Source organism: Neolamprologus multifasciatus, chromosome 15 (genome assembly GCF_963576455.1).
Source record: "Neolamprologus multifasciatus chromosome 15, fNeoMul1.2, whole genome shotgun sequence".
Taxonomy (NCBI): domain Eukaryota; kingdom Metazoa; phylum Chordata; class Actinopteri; order Cichliformes; family Cichlidae; genus Neolamprologus; species Neolamprologus multifasciatus.
The window spans coordinates 6,549,674-6,572,123 of NC_140453.1; the positions used below are offsets into that span (position 1 = coordinate 6,549,674).

A 22,450-nucleotide genomic window follows, 5' to 3' on the forward strand; every position below is an offset into this window, starting at 1 on the left:
ACCTCCCCACCTCTGAGGTCACTCAACTCGGTCTCTCCATGACTTCAGTTTTATTTATCATTCACTTACTTCCTGCTTTGTTTCTTCCCTGTATCCCTCACGCTACCTCCACTTTGAGATCACTTTCATTTGGGCCTAGAGTACTGACGGCCAAAGGCGGTACGAAGGGCATCTATAACAGTAAATCTTTCAAATAAGTTTTGAAAAATGAGATAAAATTGGTAATTTTAAAAAAAAATCTACACTCCTAATAGCTCAAATAGTCCAATATCATCACAGGTTTGTTACAAACATTGCTCAGTTATGACCCTGGTACCTGCTACACTTCAGCAGTAGTATCAGAAAGGGCACCCCCTGCTGTCACTGGAGATCCTTTCGCAGGTAATTAGGTCAAGTGAAGCTCACAATTAAGCGCAAACCCTTAATGTAGCTCATCTCCCCACTCCTGTAAGCCCCCTACCCCATCTGCTTCAGTAAGAGAAAATGAATCCTGTCTGGACTGCCAGGATGGAAAAAAAAACAAGCCCAACAGCAGTTTTAATATTAGAATTACACCCATAAAATCTGCCTACAACAGATTAGCTTGTGAGCTAATAAACTGAAGATGAAATTCAAGATGAGAAAACCTTAGTTTCCAGTTAGTCAACAAAGACAAACTCTTCTAGAAGTGAACATTGTATTTTTTTTATTATAATCATCTCAAGATCCCAAGCAAATGCTTAATACTCCAGCAAACATGCAAGGAATATGTACAGCAGGAGTCCAAAGGAGAGAAAGGGTACTAATGAGAAACATTATTTAACAAAATATCAAAACAACACTTAATTTGAGATAATTTTGAAAGAATTGAAACAATGATTACAACCCAACTCCCTTCATAAGTAGAAAACAAATTATGAAAAGAAAACATGGTGAATCTTGAAACCTGCAACAACAAACAGTGCAATAACTGAGGTGAAAGACGAAGTCAAAGACGATTTGTCCGTGCAAATGGCAAAGACTCATGAGAGCTGTAGTTTGTGTCAGATCATACAGTTAATGTTTGGTTAAATGATGAGATCCAGATCAGTAGAAGGAAACTAACCACAAGATTTTACTTTGAAACAGTCTAGTATTTTTTTTTTCATGGCTTCATTAAAGGTTATTATACAGAGTGTATTTATTATAGTTTATTTGTGACGACGGGTGTAGCAGGTTTAAGGGAAAAGGACAGTTACTGGCACATCACACGGAAGTCATTTTAAAATGTTAACCCTCCCATGGAGAGGAGATTAAAACATATGAAAACCAGACAGAATGAATGAACAGGATTTCTCACCTCCTCCTCCTGCTGGTCCTCACATTTTCACTGAGCCCTTCAGCTCTCTGAACATCTTTGAGTACAAGTCTTTCTCTTTGTCCAAGCTGTCTTTATAGCACCTGGAACAAGAAAATGACACGTGAATATCTTCCGAGTGGTTTCACAAATGTTACAGAAGACAGTTATGATCCACTATGAGGAACACCTTGCTTGTACTGGGCTGTACCTCTTTTTGCCTTGTGTGAGCTTTGTGACATAGTATAATATCCTGCGGGAAGTTGTGGATTCAGATATGCTCTTCTGCACACATTGGCTGAGTAACAACTGGTTATTCGAGTTACTGTTGTCTTTTTAGCAGCTTGTAGCAGTCTGGCCAATGAGGCAGAAAACCACTGCTTACTGTTCATTTTCCCTTTTTTGGATCATTTCCTTTTAAACCCCAGAGATGGCCGTGTGGGAAAATGCCAGTAACTCAGCAGTTTCCAAAATACTCAGATCAGCCTGTCTGGCACCAACAATCATGGCACGTTCACAGTCACCTAAATCACCTTTCTTCCCCATTCTGATGCACAGTTTAAAGTTTAGCAGGTAGTCTTGACCATGTATACATGGCTAAATCCAGTTTCTGCCATGTGATTGATTGATTAGACGTTTGATAGACCTTAACGAGCTGTTGAAGCAGTTAAACAGTGCACCTAAAAAGTGGTGGGTGAGTGGAGGCATTAATGTAAAATTAATGTAATAGTCACAGTTGTGTGGACAGACAGAGGGCTCTCGGTCAGGTAGCTGTTACAGTTTCAGCGCACTGCTGTGCATACTGCTGCGCACAGTAGGGCTGCTCAATTAATCGAATTTTAATCACGATTATGATCTGGGCTTTCAACGATCATTAAAAATGACTGAGCCGATTATTAGCCCCTCCCTCGTGCTTTACTCTCGCGCTGCTCCGTGTGGCAAATCGAGCGCACCTCTCTGCATTTCGAACACGTGTCACAACAATTAAGAGCAGCAGTCCCCAACCTTTTTTTGCGCCACGGACCGGTTTATGCCCGACAATATTTTCATGGACCGGACTTTAAGGTGTCGCGGATAAATACAACAAAATAAAACTAGTACCAGTACCGGAAAAAATAAAATTTATTCATAACACACGTGAAAAGACCCAGGAAAACCGAGTAAACGATAAAAACAACAACAAAATAACGCTGAAAACCGATTAAAAACCCTGAAAACTATACATTTCACACCTGAACCTCAACTCTCGCGGCCCGGTACCAAACAACTCACGGACCGGTACCGGTCCGAAGCCTGGGGGTTGGGGACCGCTGATTAAGAGGACCCGAGGGAAGCTCGGAAAGCTAAGCAGAAGTTATTTGGAGAGGAGAGTGACTGCCGTTGGTTGAAAAGAGAGGAAAAAAAAACTTTATGGGTTCGCGGAGTCAGACGTGGATCAAGTAGACACAGTGTGAAAACTTTGCTACAGTGTCGTAGCTGCACCACAGAGCAACACTGCAAAGTTCACTAAACATAGATGTTTACATTTTTCATTTATTTTTTATATTGCAAACATTTGCACTGTTATCAGTATTTGCACACTATTTTATATTATTTTTTGACAATCTTTAAAGTCATTATTCAACACATTGTTATTGTTAAAAAAATATCGTCAAATAATCGAGATCTCAATTTCAGTGAAAATAATCGTGATTATCATTTTTGCCATAATCGAGCAGCCCTAGCGCACAGGCCAGGAGAAACAGCTGAAGCAGCATTTATTCTAAAGTCATTAAAATCATCTTACATTGTCACTTTCCTCAGAAGGTTGTTGATGTCGCTGTCAAAGGGCTTCTGTGCTTGAGCAGATGTGAGGCAACACTGAGCACTCGCATACTCATGCAGCTCCAGGTAAGCCTAAAAGAAATGTGATTAGTGTATCAAACTGCATCTTTAACTAAGTTAATATGTTGTGGGAGACTTGAAACATGAAAGTGTGAATAAAAATGATTTTGCTTCACGTTTTTCCTGTGTCATCACAGTGTTTAAACCCCCAGAGACAGTGAGGATTATTTATCTGACAGTCTGGAAGACCAACAAACAAAAGCCCCATCTTACCTGTCCACAGCGGAAGAGAGCCTTTGTGTTGGCAGAGTCTATCTCCAAGGCTTTGTTTCCATATTTCAGGGCTTTGTGCGGTCTTTCCAGGCGGAGCTCAGTGAGAGAAATATTCAGGTAGAGAGGAAGCAGAGCCATCTTGATCCTCTCCTTCTCTGAATCACTCTGTGTTTCCCTGTTTCCCAGCAGCGTCATAGCCTGCAGGCAAAGCAGAGAAATATAATAAAAAAAACACTTTCACCAAGAACAACTTGGCATGATATTAGCCATCGCAGTAAAACGTAATTAAAAATAAAAAAAAATTAACATACTTCAAAATGTACCTGTTTATAGCAATCTTTGGCATTGAAATATCGTTTCTGGTTGAAGAAACGGTTGCCAAAGCTCCGCAGTGTGTTGACAACTTCAAGAAGTGTGGACAGAGGAACGGTGTTTTGCTCCCCCTGAGGAGGAGAACAGAAATCAAAGACTGTTTCTGATCTGTGCAATAAAAGCAAAAAAGTAAAGGCTTTTAAGTATGTGTGGTAAAGATGCAGATCTGTCTGAGGTTGGTAGTACTAAACAGAGCACCTGCAGTTTCCCTACCAGACTCATTGCAATAAAGTCATCCACTTGTCCTGAGTCAAGGTAGTCGAGGATCTGAACCTCATACAGAACCACAGCTGCTGCGGGGATAAATGGAGGGCATCCCATTTCCCCGTAAGCATACTGAGGCTGGAGGAGGAACCGAGAGAACTCTCCTTTCTTCATGGTCAACAGACCCAGCTCCAGCCCGGCCAGTGTCACATCTGTTTGAAGAATGACTTTTAAAACTGGTATATTTCAGGCAGGAAAACAAAAAAACTCTCAGTTCAGCCATTGTAGAGCATTTCTCACCTCTCCCCAACTTCATCATCCGGGGGTATTTGAGGTTAGTGGTGGTTTCAAAAGGCTGATCAGAATATTCCAGGAATCCTGAGTAATGGACTGTGTGGAAGTAAAACCAGACCATCAGTGATGTAGCAGCTCAACCAGCTCACACAATTCACAGGTTATTGCCCATAAAATGGCAAACGTGACCTTCAGGGGACAACTGGGTGCAAGGTTCATGACAATCTGAACAACACTCTACAAGGAGTAGAGATTTTTGTGAATTGTGGCTAGACAAACTAAAAATCCTGACCTCACGTATATGATAATTTACAACTGTAAGAGGCTTTAACAAGAAATGTGTACTCATACATACTCAGTACTGAAGCGTTTTCGGGGACAGGCGGGCCCTCTCCTGGCTGTACCACCTCCTTCAGGATTCCTCCATCTCCTATGATGTCGTTCATCCGCGGACGTAGCTGCTCAAAAGGACTCTACAACGGAAAGAAGATTAAATGACACTTGGCAAAAGACACACAATTTCTACTCAAACACTGACCGCTGCATTCTTATGTGTGACACAAAGTTGGTATATTTGCTACTGAGATGTATGTGTACTTCAAGGACCAAAAATGTTCATAGTGTGAGTGTAAAAATGTTTTTGAGTCAAGTGTGATTTCATATGGAATGATTCATGACCTTCACATGACAGAATTGTGCAAATGTCTATAGCACCCTTCATTTCGTTACATTTTGTTTACAAGGAGCAAGAATTTCTCATCATTTTTTAAGTGGTTCCCCAGACTTTATGGAGGTCTTCAAAGGTTTTCTTTGCTGCTCTGCTATTTTACACATTTTAGTCCAGTCCTTGTACCTTTTTTTTCAAAGGAATGCTTTCTTATTTGTTTGTGTGTTTAGCCACTTAAAACTGACCAATTAATCATTCAAGAATAAAAAAGCCCCTAACTCAAGGCATGAAAGTGTTGCATATACACATAACAAACAACTTTACAAAGAACTGATTTTAAATTGTATCTTTATCCTTGTTACAAGCAGCTAATCACAAGAACACTGCACGGCATAGTTGTTTTCTTTAGTTGAAAAAAAAAAGAAGAAGACAAAAACATCCCTGTGCCCTCAAAAAAAGGAAAAGTGAACAAATGGAGTAAAATAGTGGTAGACCAGGCAAGGGTCACAAAGGGCTGTACACATACATACACGCACACACACACAGACACACAAAAAGAGTAAAATAAATACCAATATGAAATGGCATAATAGGCAGCAAAAAATGACACAATAAAATAGGCTGGCAGTTAAAAAAAATTAATAAATATAATTCTTAAAAGAAAATAAATCTTACTGCTTTTTAGCACACAGCTACAGTGAAAAAATAAAAGGGTAGTTGTAGTGGGAGACAAGGCTCCATCCCATCTAGCTTTTAGTCATTTACGATGAACAATATTGTGCCTGTGACAAAGACAGCAAGCAGCAGTGCATTTTTTTAATAAGCCGTTAAACACCTGGAATGAAAATCAGTGACATGGTCTTATGGTCTTAGAGATTAATCCCAGTCTGACATTTTTGGTTCAAATTGGTAGGTATGTTCAAAGAAATGTCAGGAAGGAAGGAGGTAGAACAGTGAGGCTCTGGGATGTTTTATAGATGACGATCTGATTGTAATACCTCATAAAATACTAGTTAGGAAACATCTTCATTTTTCAGCATGGCAATGATCCCAAACACCCACAGTCATGGACTGGCCTCCCCAGAGCTCACAGCTCAACTTTACTGAAACAGTGTGGGCGTATCTTGATAGAGAATAGAACAAACAGCAGCCAACATCCAAAGAAGAGCTTTGACCGTCCTCCAAGAAGCCTGGAGAACTATTTCTGAAGACTACTTAAAGAAATGAATAGAAAGCTTGGTTGTGTTGTTGACAAAAACGTGGTCATACCAAATACTCGTTACAATCGTGCAAACTCTGTTTTTGCACGTTTCAATAAATTGCTGCAACTTTTACTAGCAAAATATGAAGAAAATTTAATAAAAACCTTTGCACAGCTATGTGTGTGAGGTATTTGGAGTAAATACTGTTGACACTAATCACAATTCTCTTGCATGTAAAATCATTGTGTTGAACTGGCAGTGAAGTACATAACCAGCTGACACTTAAGGCTAACGGTGAACTGTACCTAATTCTACCAAGCTAGTTGTGTCATTTCAAACCTGGGCACTATTTAAAAATAATAGCCTACATAAAGAATATATGTTTTTTCTAGATTAGCTGTAATATTATATTATAGTGGTTATATTTTTTTTAGCAAAAATTCAAACTTTGCTAGCATTTGGTCAGTTAGCTGAGCTAGCAACTTTCAGGCTCGCTGACACATTTACTTACCGGAGACCTCGTTTCGAGCGGCTCCTCGTCGTTTATTAGCCTCCGCAAACTCGATATTAACCCGTTCCTTGACATTTACTTGGTGGTATGAGTTAAAACTGTTGTAAACAGCGCTGTTACACAGATAACTCTGTAAAGCCAGTTCCCTAGTTTGTTCTGGCGCTCAGGCTTGGGTTGATTACACCACGTGACCTTGACGAGCGGCCCAAACTGTGCGCAGAAGACGGTCCGGAAAACGTGTCTGTGCAATTTGTCTGCACATTTAGGTGAGCCAATGCCAACTATACACGGGGCTGGTATTACTAATCCCAAAACTGAAACTTTTAGCTTTTATAAATTCAGTTTATTTGGGAAGAGCACTGTATCATCCTCAGTCTGCAAATCCCGCCCTTAACAAGCCTTTTGAACTATTTTGAAACTGGGGTCTGTCTTGTTTTAACAGACACAAATCGTCATCCTACTTTAACTGCCCGTTGATATAAAAAAGACAGACTACAAATAGAGACACACAGATAAAAAAGAAAAGAAACAATAAAAATGTCCCTGTTCATAAAACTTTTAATTCAAATTCCAAACAGATTTTATAACAAACATTAAAGTTATTTTTGTGTAGATGTGCACTGAGTTTATTTAGACAAAACTGTGTAGCCACAGTTGAGCAACAAATTATATGTGAATATATGTAACAAATTCTGAAGCTTACACTAACATAAGAAATAATGATAATTTTTTTAAAAAAGACAAAAACTATCTATGCACACATATCAGTCAGTAGATTACAGGTAGTATATAATTCACAGTTTTTACAACTGTAACATCTGTTGCTTTAAGCTTATGTTTAAAGTTTTAAGTGTGTAAACAAATAATACAAAACTGAAATATAATAAACTGTACAGAAAAGGTTAAAAAAAGATGTTAAATTGACAAAAGTAGGCCATTTGTACAAAGTGGGATCAGACTATTACTTGAACTGAACTAAGCTGGTAAGGAAACAAAGTCAGTCTTGTGGTTCTCTTTAGAATATGCACAGTATATATAACTTTATTGACATACTTTAGTTGCTAATACCAGTAATAACACTGTCTGCACTAAAATGCTTCATTTTTTATCAAAAATTCTGCAGTTCAGCCGGATAGACAAAGTTGCTTCTGAAAAATTTGTAGGCCATTAGCTGTCCTCCAAATATCATCATCACCAGGCCTGTACCTGTGGAGACAAGAGTTAAATGACTGCAAGAGCAGCTGAATCTGCAGGCATGATGTAAGTGAGCTAATATATGTCTGGATAGAAGAAATGTAATATCTTGAAATAGATTGGAAGCTTGAAAAACAAAGTGGATATTTTTTTTGTCTTCTGCAAATGAGATTGGAGTCAGACAGAGGCACGGACAGAACAAATCTTACCCAGAGCCATCCACCAGTGCTCAGCTGAAGGGAAGTCTGACATGACTGCAAAACACACCAGAATACAATTAAAATTTTGTGACAACAATTACTATCAAACTAATGAATACTGACTGTGACCTTGGGGGAAAAAGATAAATATGAAAGCTTTATGCTTGGATAAACTGATTCCAGTTTAGCGGTGAACATTCAAATGAAATAGTGTCCGTGGGTTTATACGCTGAGCTGCAGCCTCTATATCCAGTTACATAACCAGCCCTCCAATCCTATCAGCTGTTCCGCTCAATTGATCCACTTTGTGTTTCTGCGTGCGTGTGTGTATACCTGCGACAGTCATTGCAATGTGGAGAAGTGTGACAGTTATGGCATAGTCCCAAACCCACTCCTCCACAATCCAGGCAAACACCAGTCCTCCCAAAATATAGGTCACTTCTGTGGAAATTACTCCAACTGCAGGAAGAAAGCAAAAAAGTGGCACATCACCTAACAGAGCTGCTTTTGCTTTAACAATAAACTGCTATGTCCAGTCACACGCGACTGTGATAATGCTGTGCCACTATAAAATGACATTTTCAGACTGTTATCAGCACTCCTGATACTGAGCAGGAGCCCTTCAATCTTTTGTTCAGGTCAGGAGATTCCAGAAACAACAACCAATGAAAATCAGAGGCCTGACAGGATGAAGCTGGAGCCAGGGCTGCAGCGCAGTGACACCAGAGATGTCCGGAGAGGCGTGAGGATGATCGCTGGCTGCAGGCCCAGCAGTCAAATGCTAGATGGGGACATCGAGAGGGCCAACAGGCTTAAATGTTTATTTGGAAGATTTGGCACACTGCCTTGCATTAACTAGCAATGCTGCCACCACCTCCGGAGACATGTCTGGAGAAGGTCTCTGTTCCGATACCACGAGGGCCCATCCCAATGCCAGCAACTCAGCGATTGCAGTCTGGTAGCCTCTTAGTTCACACATCATGAAGGCTAACTGCTTGCAAACACAGACACACATACATACAGGGTACACTATCAGATTCATATTCTCTGATTTCTCCAACACCTTTAAAAAAGATGACTCCTATGTAGGTTACTGCAGTGGTGTCCTGGATCATAGATTACTTCACCAGATTTTATGAGTAATTCCCATTTTTGAGCAGGACTGGAACAACACAGTACACCACGACCTGTTTACTTTCCTCTTTGAGCTGCAAGCTTGAGACTTAAAGTTCACAGCAGTCTTTTCTTGGATTAATGAGAAATAAATCATCTTTTTTGAAGCTGACCTTTCTCTCCTAAGTAAGCCCATTTAGGAAAAATAACCTTGGTTATTTGGAGAATAATAAGAGAAACACGAGGAGTTCTTTCACTTTGTTCATGGGTCAAGTTTCATCCTTAACAATCTAAATATGCAAAAAGGACATGAGAGAAAAAAGGGTTGCATTATTCTGATTTCAGAATTTTCCTGCTTTACTATCTTGTGCTTCAATCCACCATCTGCCCGGAGTCTTTCTGTGTGGAGTTTACATGTTCACCCAATGTCTGCGTGGGTTCTCTGAGGGTACTCTCACTTTGTCCAACAGTCCAAAGTTTGTTGACAACATAACAGCGTCTATAGATAATATGTTGAAGTGCCCTACTATTGAAATATGCATGGAAAAAATTCAATAAAGTTATGTGTAAAGAACACCAGGAACAAAACTATAGCAAATATAAAAATAAATACATTGGTATTATAAGAAGGATTATTTTAATAAAAAGCTAGAGGATAATAAAAATAACACTAAAGGTACATGGACTATATTAAATAGTATTATTAGAAATAAACAAAAGCTAATTACCCAGACAATTTCACAGATACGGTTATTACAAAAAGAAATGACTTAACAGATTTAATGATTTGTTGTCAGTGTGGGTCCAAATCTGGTGAAGGAAATAAAAAAATACACTGCCTGGGGAGAACAATGTAGGTGAGAACTGTGGACTAGAAAGTCCAAATTCAATACTTCTGGAAGTTGCAGAGATTATACAAGAAAGAGAGATTATAGAAATGTAAAAAATTAATTTTCAACAGATAGTGATGACATTAATATGACTATACTGAAGAAAGTAATTCATGAAATTATGTGTCCAATTACATATATATGTAATTTATCACTCAGAACAACTAGATTAACATCTATGGTAATGATGGAGTTAGTGTAAAATATTACCGAACATATACATAATAAAAAAATATGCAGTGGGGATATTTATTGACCTGTAAGAGGCTTTTGATACTATTGACAATAAAATATTGTTACAAAAAATGGAAAGATATGATGTCAGAGGGGCCAAAAACAGCTGGTTAAAAAGTTATCTTGATGACAGACAGCAATTTGTACAAATTGGTCAGTCAAATCTGTGTGCTTGAGTATTTTACCTGTGGGTCCCAAATTATTTAATATGACATCTGTAGAGTGACAAACATGTGTGCATCTATGCATGTGCATATGGATATGTATAGGTATGTAAGTATGTATTTATTTATGTATGTGTTTATGTATGTATGCATTTGTATGTAGATATGTATATTGTTACCATTTTGATTAAGATTATATGCAAACTTAGGGGCAGGACTGGATGATCCACTGCTTCTTTCTGCTCACCTTTTGTTTGGGTTTATAGATCATTATGTTGGGAATTTTTTATTTCAGTTTCCTGTGTTTGTTTGTTTTTGGGGTTTTTTGAAATTTTAATAATTCGAAAAGAAAGAAAGAAAGAAAGAAAGAAAGAAAGAAAGAAAGAAAGAAAGAAAGAAAGAAAGAAAGAAAGAAAGCGCCCGTAGGCCTGAATGTGAGTGAGAATCTGTCTCTCTGTGTTAGCTGTGTGATAGACTGGCAGTCTATCCAGGGTGTGCTCGCCCTATGACAGCTGTGATAGGCTCAAGCCCTTTATATATATATTTAAACACAAGAATCCACGTGTCCCTCAAATTTAACAGTTTCCTTGTCCCAAGTTCTCAGTTATGTGCGCATTATATGCAGTAATTAAATCAGAGCCACTTTCAGGTGCCCGCTTCTTCACAAGCGGTTGCCACAGTGGGTCTTTGAAGTCAGACAATTGTGAGAACAGATGGAATACGCAACGTTTTCTTCTAGATCATATAATCAAAATATGGTCAATCTGTTTTATTTTGAATTAAAACGTATTTATTTATTTCATTTTTAGCTTCTGAAAAACTGGAAAGGAGCTAAATTATACTGTAGGTAATTTTAATTACAGCACAAGTCATTTTAAATAGATAATTCTGTGTAAAAACGAATGACTGTAGCTACTGTCTTTCGATGAATGCTGCAATGTGCCAGAAGATGCTTTATGAGTCTCTCTGTTGGGGCAAAAGCAAACAAATATAGAAAGGGCTAGCTCGGTCTGTCGGCTGGAGCTGCATGTAGTCATGCAAAAGAAGCTGCTATCAGAACTCCCCCCTCAGCACAGTGTTCTGGTTAGTCAGAGGAGAATTATATACTAAACATGACTCACTGCAGCACTGAACGTCACAGGAAGTCCTTGCTTCCTTCTTGTGGCAGTCGAGTTACACAGTTCCTCCTCTTTCTGATGAAGTAGTATAATTTTACAATTTCTACAGTCTTGAGCAACTGTTATGAAGCAGTTCCCCCGCAGGGGTTATTAAAGTGTTTCTGATTTCCATTCAGGCTTTAATGCACTAAAAACACTTAAAGGCTACCTATCATAGTCATTTACTTCTCTTTCTGTAAAAAAAAACAAAACAAAGAAAACCCTGTATTTTACCTTTATAGTTAAATGGAAATAGAAGTAATTTATTACCACAAAATGTGTAACTATTGAAGTAAAGGTACTCACTGTGGAGGAGGACAGCATATGTCTCATATGTTTTGGATTTAACCTTAAAAGTAACTGATAACCTCAGAGCTGAATAAATTCAGCATTTTGTAAAATACTGGCCTCTGAAATACAGCAGAATGTAAGTAACAGAGGTCATGAAAATGATGTGCTCCTCTAGTTTTACTTCACAACTGTAACTTACCCAGGTATTTGGGGTTCTGCCATGACGGTTGGGCGGTGTAGTCGAATGGAGCCAACAAGCTGTTGATTTCATGAACCCTGAAGGCATGAAGCAAGAAAAGTTAATGACGTGAGCACGAACAATAACAAGTCTGTTGCGACCTGCTTATATGTCTCTCTTATCCCAGTGGGTGTCATTATCGTGTGAGTCTGAGTTTACCTGAGCAGTCCAATGCAGAGACTGACCGCGATGTAGTAGAGAGAGTAGAAGCACACCATGCACATCAACAGATTCTGCAGAACAACCTGAGGAGGGGAGAATGAAGACTAAACCATTAAAGCTAATGAAGAAGCTATAAAACCTGCTGTAGTCCAAGTTTCCTGTTCTGAAAAAAATCTCTTTCTGAAGGAGCATAAAGAACAAACAGTAATTAAGATTCTGTGATGAAATACTACGTATTTATAATGCTGCACCTTACTGGCAGCATTTTTGCCTCATTTCTGACTGTTTATGACCGAGAGGGCAGGACAGAAATACCAAGCGTTATGGCTTTATTTTCACATTTTTCTGAGAAAACTCATCTGGAGATGTTTACTGGAAAAGACACGGGTTATCTGATATATTGCTTGGCTCCTGAAGCTGACAGAAAATCACTGCTCCTCTCCTCCATCTTCTTCTTACGTGACCCAGAAAACTCCTGACAGCAGACAGTCAATGAATGCTCCCTAAGGCATCCTTTTATAGATGACTGACTGCAACCTTTTCAGAAAATCAGTTATATAACACCCTAGGAGGGCTGATAACACCCCTCAGGGCTGACAGTTTGGCTTGTCAGACACAGGTAAAACTAATTACATTAAAAACTGGTTTAATTCCAGTCAGGTGTGCCGGTGCCAGCACAACGGCTCACTGGCTTGCTGGCATACTTTAATGGAATGTGATCATCGTTAATCGTATTAGTTACTGTTGTGACAAGTCAAACGTCTGCAGATAAGATGAATAACAACTTTCACTGCACTTTCGGGTAAAATAAACAGGCACTTCTGGTTTCGAAGGTAACAGGATACATGATGACGAGTCAAGCTGCTCGTGTGTTTTTTCGGACTCATTTCTTCATCGCCAATGATAAATGTTAGATATCCAGTATATCAGACAGAGAAAAGTGCAGCTTTTTGCAGTTTATGCCCCCAAACTCTGGGACATCCTACCTAAAAATGTTAGAAACTCAAACTCTAGCGATAATGCAAAGAATCTGGGATTTGAGTAGGGTTTTTCATTCACTAGTAATAAATCAATCAAAATCGAGTGAACAGTGGTGCATTTCATAATACAGCACACAGCTGTACCTACCGCTGAGTTCATCCACATTTAGTAATCTGGCAGATACAAAGAAAATTCCTATTTTCTTCATCGATGTCATACTGCCCTTACTTTCAGTTTGATCTTTCTCTATATTTCATTCTGCCCCAGTTTGTAAATATGCACTCTCTTTCTACATCCAGAATGAAATGCTCTTATGTTGTTCATTACCTCAGATCTCTTTTCTCATTTAAATCTAGTAATTACACCACACAGTTTAATAAGCCTCATATATTCTCCATGTGTACACTAATGTTTGCAGAACTGCTTTCAGGTACTGCGCACCGCTCAAATAGAATGAGCTGCAAACAAGCTCCGACAGCTTCAATATCTGATGATTTTTTATAACTCTTCCAACATTTTCTCAATTCAGTTATTATTTCTTGTTTTTGTTTAACCTTTGTTTATTGTTGTATGACTGTTTCTCTGTTCTGATCGTGTTCTTGTGTGATGTGTTTTCATTTTCTCAGGTCTCCCTTGGACAAGACATTGGAAACATTTTTGTTTCTGTGACTGGCAGACTTATGTTTTAATATATAAAATGTAAGACATTTGCTGTAATTGTTCTTACGATTACTAAACTAAACATGTAAATAGGCACCTCAGACATATACTGTTCTGTACAAAAGTCTCGTGCCACCCCTCATTTATTTATATTTTGCCAAGAAATTGGGATATTGGTTCAGCAATTTATTGAAAAGTGCAAAAAGAAATTGAAATATAGTATATAAGGCAAAAATAGCAATTGTACAATTCTAATGAACCTGTAAGTCAATATGACTGTTACAGTGATGCCACAATGCTTCAATAAAGTTGAGGTCTGGGCTCTAGGGAGGGCAATCCATGACTGATAGTGTGTGTTTCTCCATCCATATATGCTTTAACAGCACTGGCAGTGTGTGAGAGATTATTATGCCCCCACTTCCACTGAGATAATTTCTGATGAGGCTATAGTAAACAGTCGATGGATCAACTGAAGGGCCAGATGCATCTCTCAAGTCCTGTTTTTTTGCTTGAATGATTCATAGCTCAGAAGGTCTTAAGTGGCTCAACAAAAACAAACAAACAAAAAGAAAAATATCCATCTGACAGGTGCAAGGACTTGACTGAAAATGAAAGGCGGCCAATGTCCAAAGACAGACTTTGAAAGACCTGGAGAACTATTGCTCAACAACACTTTAAAAACAAAAATTAAAAGTAACTAACTCCTTGGAAGCAGACTATAAAGAAAAGAGGTGTGGCTCAAGACTTTTGCACAGGACTGTAAGATAGTGTTAGCAGTTTTTACATCAGCACAAAAATGGAAAAATGCTTAACAGTTTAATATATGAATACTTTACAGACTCTGCACCTGATATGTGCTATTAAGGTACATTAATGTACAATGTTTTCTCATCTTCCAGTATTTCTCGATTGCATTTCACAATATATTCTGAGCTCACTGGGATGTTTAGACCTTAGATACTGTCTATGATTACGTCTCACTGTATAATTTAACGGTTTAGATCACAGCGTGAGTCTGTCCAAAACCATTAAAGTAGCTGAGCTCATGCTAATACCATTAGAGACAACTAAACACTTTGGCTAGCTGTCTGCTTGCCATCTTATTGACATCTCCTGATTACAGATTATGTTTTAAAAGCATGACATAGAAATTAGCTTTGATTTCTAGTAATGCAAGCCTACAACCAGATGTGCAGTGCCACATACACTTATGGATTAGAAAATATGACATTATACGAAACCACTGTTAGCTAAATGTTAATTATGTGTGTAATGAGGTGCTATAATTCAAAGGATTGTCAGTAATTGTAATTTTCAGTAAGAAAATTATTACCAAGTTGGCTGAACATTTTGACCCTCCACATGCAGTAGTCTAACTGTATTCTAACCATTTTCTACATACAGTACCAGAGTGTGTCCTTACCCAGGTATCACTGGGTGTAGTCTTGAGGGAGATGGGTCCATGGCGTTTTATGAGCGTGATTCCACAGCAGCGACAGCAGTAGTCCAACAACATGAATGGTTGCTGGTCTACATGAGAGAGGCAGCATGTGTATATCCGAGTGTGTGTGAGAGCATGGTGAGGGAAGAAAGGAAGGAGGGCTGGATTAGAAGAAATGAGATTACTACTAAGAAGACTGAGTCAATCCCAAAGCGGATGAAGACAAACATATACATGTAGTCAGCTTTGAACACTTACACGTAAGCTAGAGAAAGGATGTTGATTTTGAGACTTCAGGAAGTGCTACAGACATAAATTTATGTGACAGTGTAGTAAACTTAATTTAGTTTATCACTCACAGGCTTTCTTTATTTTTTTTATTTGTGTTCAAATAATAATGCCCTTACATTATAAAGGCAAAATGGTTCACTGAATAATAAAATCACTGATAAAAATGACTGGTTGCCTCTCCCTGAGGCTGGTCTGGTCAGAGGTTTCTTCCTGTTAAAAGGGAGTTTTTCTTTCCCACGGTCGCCGAGTGCTTGCTCATAGAGGGTCTGTGATTTTTTTTTCTTTCTAATATTGTTGGGTCTTTATAATATAATATAAATATAACCGTTAAACAACACCTGTTTTGAATGAGTGACTCTTGCTCAGTCTAAATGTGTAAATCATCCTTGAATTCGTTTTTTGGGGGTGGAGGTTGGGGAGAATATTAAAACTTTTATTCTGCAGTTTGTAGTGTGATCACTGGGTGGCAGCATAGCCTCAAATGAACTTAACCAACACACACACACACACTGGAAGAGATGATAAGAGGCACATGCAAGGGACTGGCAGCAACAGATAAGATGCTGACCATTCATATGTATATATTTGTGCTGTGTGTGTCACAAATTGTTTTTCTACGTGTCTATTTTTGGCGTAGAGAAGAAAAAGAAAAAAAGAACAGATTGGGGAAATCTGGAGGGGGGACTGGGGGCTGCCAGCTGCTGACCATCCATCATCTGTCAGGAACAGAAGCGAGAGTGTCAGACAGGAGACAGAGAAATGACAGCAGCTCCACGTCCTCGTATCCTCCAGAAATTACGCAGGAAACTATATTCAACTCCTCAGCGTCACACCATGCGTATCCCCCTTTGAGTGAGCGGTAAAGCACATGCACGTGCGCCTTTGTGTGGAGTGTGGAGTTGACTTGGCTGCCACGGTAACCTGCATCATTGTAACCATGGTGATGGTGAGCAGGGGAGTAGGAGGGGGGGTTGCATGAAGAGTAAGGTGGGCGTCATAACTAGCTGTCCCTCTGCAAGCGGTTTGTGTGCTGGTACATTTTATTACCCTGAAGCTCTCAGGAAACTTCTCACACTCGTCTGTGCTTCTCTGCTAAACATTCAGAAATCAGCGGGATGGGAACTGAATGTGTGACTGTATTTTACCTTGAAGTTAAGGTGTTTGGATGATTGTATGTTTGTAACTGCTGTAATGAGGGCTAAAAGTAAAAAAAATAATGTAATCACCCCCGCATTCGGCAGCTGGGATTAAAAGAACAATCTGTCATTTTTGCAAAAACACACCATTTTGCTTCCTGGCAGAACATTCCAGTGAATGACAAATGGCACGCATGCTAAATATGAAGCCACATTCATCAGCTTTGTTTAGAATGAGGAGGGAGATAACAGTCCACCTGCCAGCAAAGCTAAAGCTCACCAGTTAACACATTATTTACATATTGCTTTCACCAGTTAGCAACAGCATTAAAACCACTGACACAGTGATTAAATGACATTGATTATCTTGCATCTGTGGCACCTGTGAAGTGGTGGGGATATATAACACAGCAAGAGAACAGTCAGTTCTTGAAACTGATGTGTTGAAAGCAGGAAAAAATGCTCAAGCATAACAATACGATCGATTCAACAGGGGCTACATTGTGATGACTTAACCACTGGGCTGGAGCATCTTCAAAACTTGTCTTGCGGGGTGTGAAGTGATATTTAGTACCTATAAAAGGTGATCTAAGGAAAGACTGGTGAACGGTCATCAGGGTCATTAGTGTCCAAGGCTAATGGATGCCTTTGAGAAGAGAAGGCTGGCCTGTGAGCTGATATGTCACAGAAGATGCAGTGTAGCACAAGCTGCTGACAGTCTGAATGCTGGCTGTAGCAGAAAGCTGTCACAACACACAATACATCACAGACTGGAGAGTATGTTTTGGTTTGCCACGGACCGATCACAGTGCAGATCCTGAACCTGGTTAACTGCTCAAAATCCTTATAATGTTTATGTGAACATCAGAACAGCACTGTAAAGTAAAGTAAAGCATCTGAAGAAGGTGGCTGATCTGGTGAGTGACTTCTCCCTCTAAATCACATGTCTCTGTGAAGTCTTTACATAGAGAAGAAATGGTTACAGGTTATGTTGAAGATAAATAGTAAGCAAACTGTCCCAGAAAGTTGATTCTGTTCATCTGGATGTAACACTTTCGGTAGAACAAGTTTTGTCACTCATCGGTCTCTTTTCTCCAACTTCCTAAACAGTGCATTTGCTTGATCACTGAAACCAGCACCATTCACTAATAATGAGGTCAGTTTCATGATCCTTAATCACCAAAATGTCATGACCAATGGCCACGGGTACTGCTCACAGAGAGTTTGGGAATGATTTAGACGTCCCCTCATGTGCCCTCCTCATGGTTCAGACATGGTTGTTTTCCGTTTTCACACAGATTGCCTCCTTGACTCTCTGCTTAAACCAGCATTCCTCCCTGTCCAGGATCTGTACATCCTCGTGATTGAAAGAGTGGCCTGTAGGTATAAATAGACTGCCAAGTCTTGACCTGACGAGTTAGTTCTTCTCCGTTGTGCCATTTGCTTCGCCGGAGGTTGCTTGGTTTCCTTGATGTATAAATCACAGAAGTCCTCCTGGCATTTAACAGCGTACACCTTATTACTCTGTTTGCGTCGGAGGACCGGATCCTCAGGGTAGACCAATTTTGGGGGGTTTAAAAGCCACAGAGGCTCTGTTCTACGAAGAATATGCATCTCAGCTGTTCCAATACTCCTGACATATAAGGGATCACTAAAGGTTTTCGCTCAGGCAGCAGTTGTCCTTCTTCTCTCCTGAATTGCCCGGGGCTTTCTTTAGGTGCCTTCCCAACGTTAACAAATGCCCAGCTGGGATAACCACATTTACTCAGGGCCTTCTTGATATGTTTTTCTGCTTCCCTGGTCGCTGTATCTGTGTGGATGATGTTCGCTCTCAGTTTGTGCTCCAAGTGGATAATGAGAGTCAAACCTTAAATACTGATCCGTATGTGCTGTTTTACGATACACATCAACTTTTAAATGTTCCAGATTACTGATGGAAATCTCACAGTCTAAGAAGGCTAGCCTGTCATTTTAATATCCTCCCTGATGAACGTGATGTGTTTATCCACCGAGTTATCTGCAAGTCATCCTGCGAGTCATCCTCAACCAAAGGCTCAGTGGTCTTCCAAGATACGATAACAGAGCCCTGTTTTCCACATCTTCCATATACAAACTGGCCACATTGGGTGAAATTGCACATGTTTCTCTCTGCGATGGTTTCTGTCATTATGCAAATGTACTGTTTAAAGCTTGGGCAAACCTGCAGTCAGCTGAGACTGAAGTCCGTTGGATGAGCGACGAAGCATTTCTTATTCTTTACGTTTACCCTTTGCTTTTCTTTTATATGACCATTTTCACACAAAAATTGTTCACATATAACTTGGTGAACACAATAAAGAGGGGACTTAATGCAATCAAGCAGGCATCACCTGAAAGGATCTACTGCTGAAGTCTTAATTATAGAGACATTATTACTTTTATCAGTTATTTCTAAGCCTCGGAGAAGAATTGAGTTAGCTGTCAATCATCTTAATCTAACCCTCAGCTGAGAAGTCAATGAGAATATTTATCAAGTTGATCTATTCATTTTGACAGTGTATCACTTGTTGCACTGTGTGAGAGACAAAAGCATCATTGCCATGAGTTAAAACTTGTCTTTGACTTTCAGAAAGCTTCAATAGCAATGGCGACCGTTGCTCAGGGGGTTGAGAAGCGTATCTGTAACCGGAAGGTCGCTGGGTCAATCCCCGGGCTCTCTGTCCTGGTCGTTGTGTCCTTGGGCAAGACACTTTACCCTACCGCCTACTGGTGTTGGCCAGAGAGGCCAGAGGGGTGCGATATGGCAGCCTCGCCTCTGTCAGTCTGCCCCAGGGCAGCTGTGGCTACAACCGTAGCTTTCCTCCACCAGTGTGTGAATGAATAGTGGCATTGTCAAGCGCTTTGGGTGCCCTGAAAAGTGCTATATAAATCCAATCCATTATTATTATTCATCCATTTTCTTAACTGCTTATCCAGTTCATAGAAGCTATCCCAGCTGCCATAGGGTGAAAGCCCAGGTCCACCCTGGACAAGTCGCCAGCCTACCAAGCTCACAGGTCAGGGAAATATATAACAGGGAAATATATAACAAGTTAAAACATGTGACAATGAATCGGTGTTTCGGCCCAACTCAGCTCAGGCTATCAGTGGTGACATAAGCACAGTAAAACCTTTGAAGCCCAAAGGCATTTTAGATGCATTTCAAGGCATTATGAATTATTAAGCCGGCACTAAAACTAAAACCTCAAAAGGCAAACAACAGGATGTTCTCTTACAAAATGTAGCAAACCGTAAAGCTGGTCGCCTTTGCTTGTGATCCAGTCGTAACAAATGAAACAGCAGCTCCAGACCTGATATGATACGAGTGTGAAAAATGGGAGCGATGACTCAGTTCAGCAGCGTGCTCCTGCAACCAAAGGGACTGTTTACACCACATGAGTGAGCTTAAACAATCTGTGCTGCATCCACCGAGGAACCGAGATGAACATGCTGCGTCTCAGCTTTTTGTCCCGCTCTGTTTTTAAGGTCTCTGAAAATCATTTCAAAACAGAGGGAGGGACACTCATGAGCTCACTTGGGCTCATTGACCTACATGTCAATATGCTTTATGTGGGAGCCGAGAGGCTGTAATATCCACCCTGTGTGTCTGAATGGCACATAACGACACACAGACGTGGTTTGCATCTTAATTTGTTTAAGATAAACACGCAGCAGGAGGAAAGAGAGGAAAGCATGAACAAACGATCAGTCAATAATGGGGAAAAAATCATTAGTGGCTGCTTTAAATCATTTGTCAGCTTGTTTCTTTCTCCTTTAGCCAATCCTCCAATCATGGCATGTGAAATGATCTGTGAATACTGTCCTCTGGCTTCCAGCTCCCTCGCTGTCTGTCAATCTTTATTACATCCTTGCAAATATCCTCATTTGAAATGATAAACAGTGAAGGGAATTTGAAAAATTCTCTGCTGTATTTCTTTCTCTTCTTCCCTCTACCTCTCCTTCCTCAACATTTTCTCTCCACCCCCTTTTTCCAAATCTCCTCTCCTCTCAATTACATTTTCCCATTAATTATTTAGCTGCAGACTCTCGTCCACAGCTGCTTACAATAAGTGTAACACCAAAAAGTCAACACATTTTGTAAATCACATAATCTCAAGAGGGCTTGTAAACAAGAAGTGCACCGGTAAACAATGTAAGGCTTTGTTTTTCCCCTCTAACTCCCACGCTCTCCCAACATCTTCTTCTGGTTCTCGCTGGCCCTCTACACTATGTTTTCCTTTCAGTCCGTTATGGAATGTAAACAGAGCAACTGACTGACCACAGTGTCGGAGATGAGGCTTCATGGATAACTGTGGATATCGCCTGGAGCATGTATCGGTTTGTATTTCCAGATGAGAGTTTTTATAGGATCCAGATGTTTCCACAAAAAAATCAGATAAAGCTGCAAAGCTGCGTGTTGGAGGATTTAAATAGGCCACGTCTGTCACTGGGAGGGTGTATGTGCATGTGGCACAAGAAAGCGCTATGAGCTGTCGTTCATAATTAGTGAATTTATGGTTAACTGGGCCCTGTTTAAACTTTTTACTGCTAATAAGCAACTAAACGATAATGTTTACTGACTGGTTAACAAACGGTTTACAAAGACTGTCAGGATGTTACTGCTGATTTGTAACTGCTTACAAAATTTGTAAATGGTTAATAAATACAGTTTAGTGCATTCACATACATCATTTATATATTATATTCTATTTAAGATTAAGATTACACATACTCAAAATCTAGATTCTGTACAAAAGTCTTAATCCAACCCCCAATTTGTTATATTTTGCTAGGAAATAGATGGAGCAAATTATTGAAATAGGTAAAAACACACTAAAATATAGTATGTAAAGAAAAAAAGATTTCTATTCTAATAAGCTTCAAAGTCAGTATTTGGTATGATAACCTTTATTCTTCAACACAGCCTGAACTCTCCTAGGCAGATTACTTGTCATTTCTTTAAGTAGCCTCCAGAAATAGTTCTCCAGGCTACCTGAAGGAACTTCAAAGCCCTTATTTGGATGTTGCCTCCCTTTTGTTTCATTGTCTGTCCCACACTGCTTCAATAATAATGAGGTCCAGGCTCCGGGGAAGCCAATCCATGACCGATTATGTTCTATTGTGGGTTTTTCTATCAGGTATGCTTTTCACTACATTAGCAGTGGTGAAAAATGAAGATGCTTTCCAGATGGTTTTGCATGGTGGATCAAAACCTGATGATACTTTTCTGCAGTCATAATTCCATCAATTTTAAAAAGATCCCCAACACCACTGACTGAAATACAGCCCCAAACCATGACAGAGCCTCCATAGTGTTGAACACTTAGTGTTGAACTTCTACCCTGACCTCCTCCATAAATACCAACTATGATTTGTACCACAAATTTTAAATTTGGATCCATAACACCTGTAGCTACATGCAATGCCCAGATCCTTTGAAATTTCTCCTTCAGTTGTGCAATTTCTTCAAATGTTCTGAAGATTAATTGCACACATTTCTGGCTATAGTGCATTGAAAATTCCTTTGTAGGTTCAAAAAATACTCTTTGTCTGTCAAACTGAGTTATCATTGGCATTCTTTTTTTTTAATGCCTAAAGATAAATATAAAAATGTTTTT

At 39.5% G+C, this 22,450-nt stretch overlaps 2 protein-coding genes across 5 annotated transcripts; both read right to left on the minus strand.

The window, feature by feature from the left end:
* Nucleotides 1-240: 240 nt before the first annotated feature.
* On the minus strand, nt 241-7,036 carry fkbp6 (FKBP prolyl isomerase 6). 4 transcript variants are annotated; one of them, XM_085132775.1, is made up of 9 exons: nt 6,663-7,036; nt 4,638-4,755; nt 4,289-4,378; nt 3,983-4,200; nt 3,724-3,855; nt 3,413-3,610; nt 3,102-3,211; nt 1,319-1,419; nt 241-925 (listed from the first exon to the last, which is right to left on the minus strand). In XM_085132775.1, the coding sequence occupies exons 1-8, from the start codon at nt 6,735-6,737 to the stop codon at nt 1,338-1,340; spliced, it is 1,023 nt and encodes a 340-aa protein (XP_084988901.1). In that variant the 5' UTR covers nt 6,738-7,036; the 3' UTR covers nt 241-925; nt 1,319-1,337. The 4 variants fall into 4 exon arrangements, with proteins under 4 accessions (XP_084988901.1, XP_084988903.1, XP_084988902.1 ...); XM_085132777.1 differs by having other exon boundaries at nt 3,998-4,200; nt 6,663-7,021; XM_085132776.1 differs by having other exon boundaries at nt 3,736-3,855; nt 6,663-7,015.
* Nucleotides 7,037-7,202: 166 nt separating this feature from the next.
* Nucleotides 7,203-19,577, minus strand: tmem244 (transmembrane protein 244). Its single transcript, XM_085132779.1, has 6 exons — nt 15,370-19,577; nt 12,303-12,388; nt 12,105-12,181; nt 8,390-8,515; nt 8,066-8,110; nt 7,203-7,868 (listed from the first exon to the last, which is right to left on the minus strand). Exons 1-6 carry the CDS (start codon nt 15,460-15,462, stop codon nt 7,771-7,773), a joined length of 525 nt encoding a protein of 174 aa, XP_084988905.1. The 5' UTR covers nt 15,463-19,577; the 3' UTR covers nt 7,203-7,770.
* Between the last annotated feature and the right edge of the window lie 2,873 nt (nt 19,578-22,450).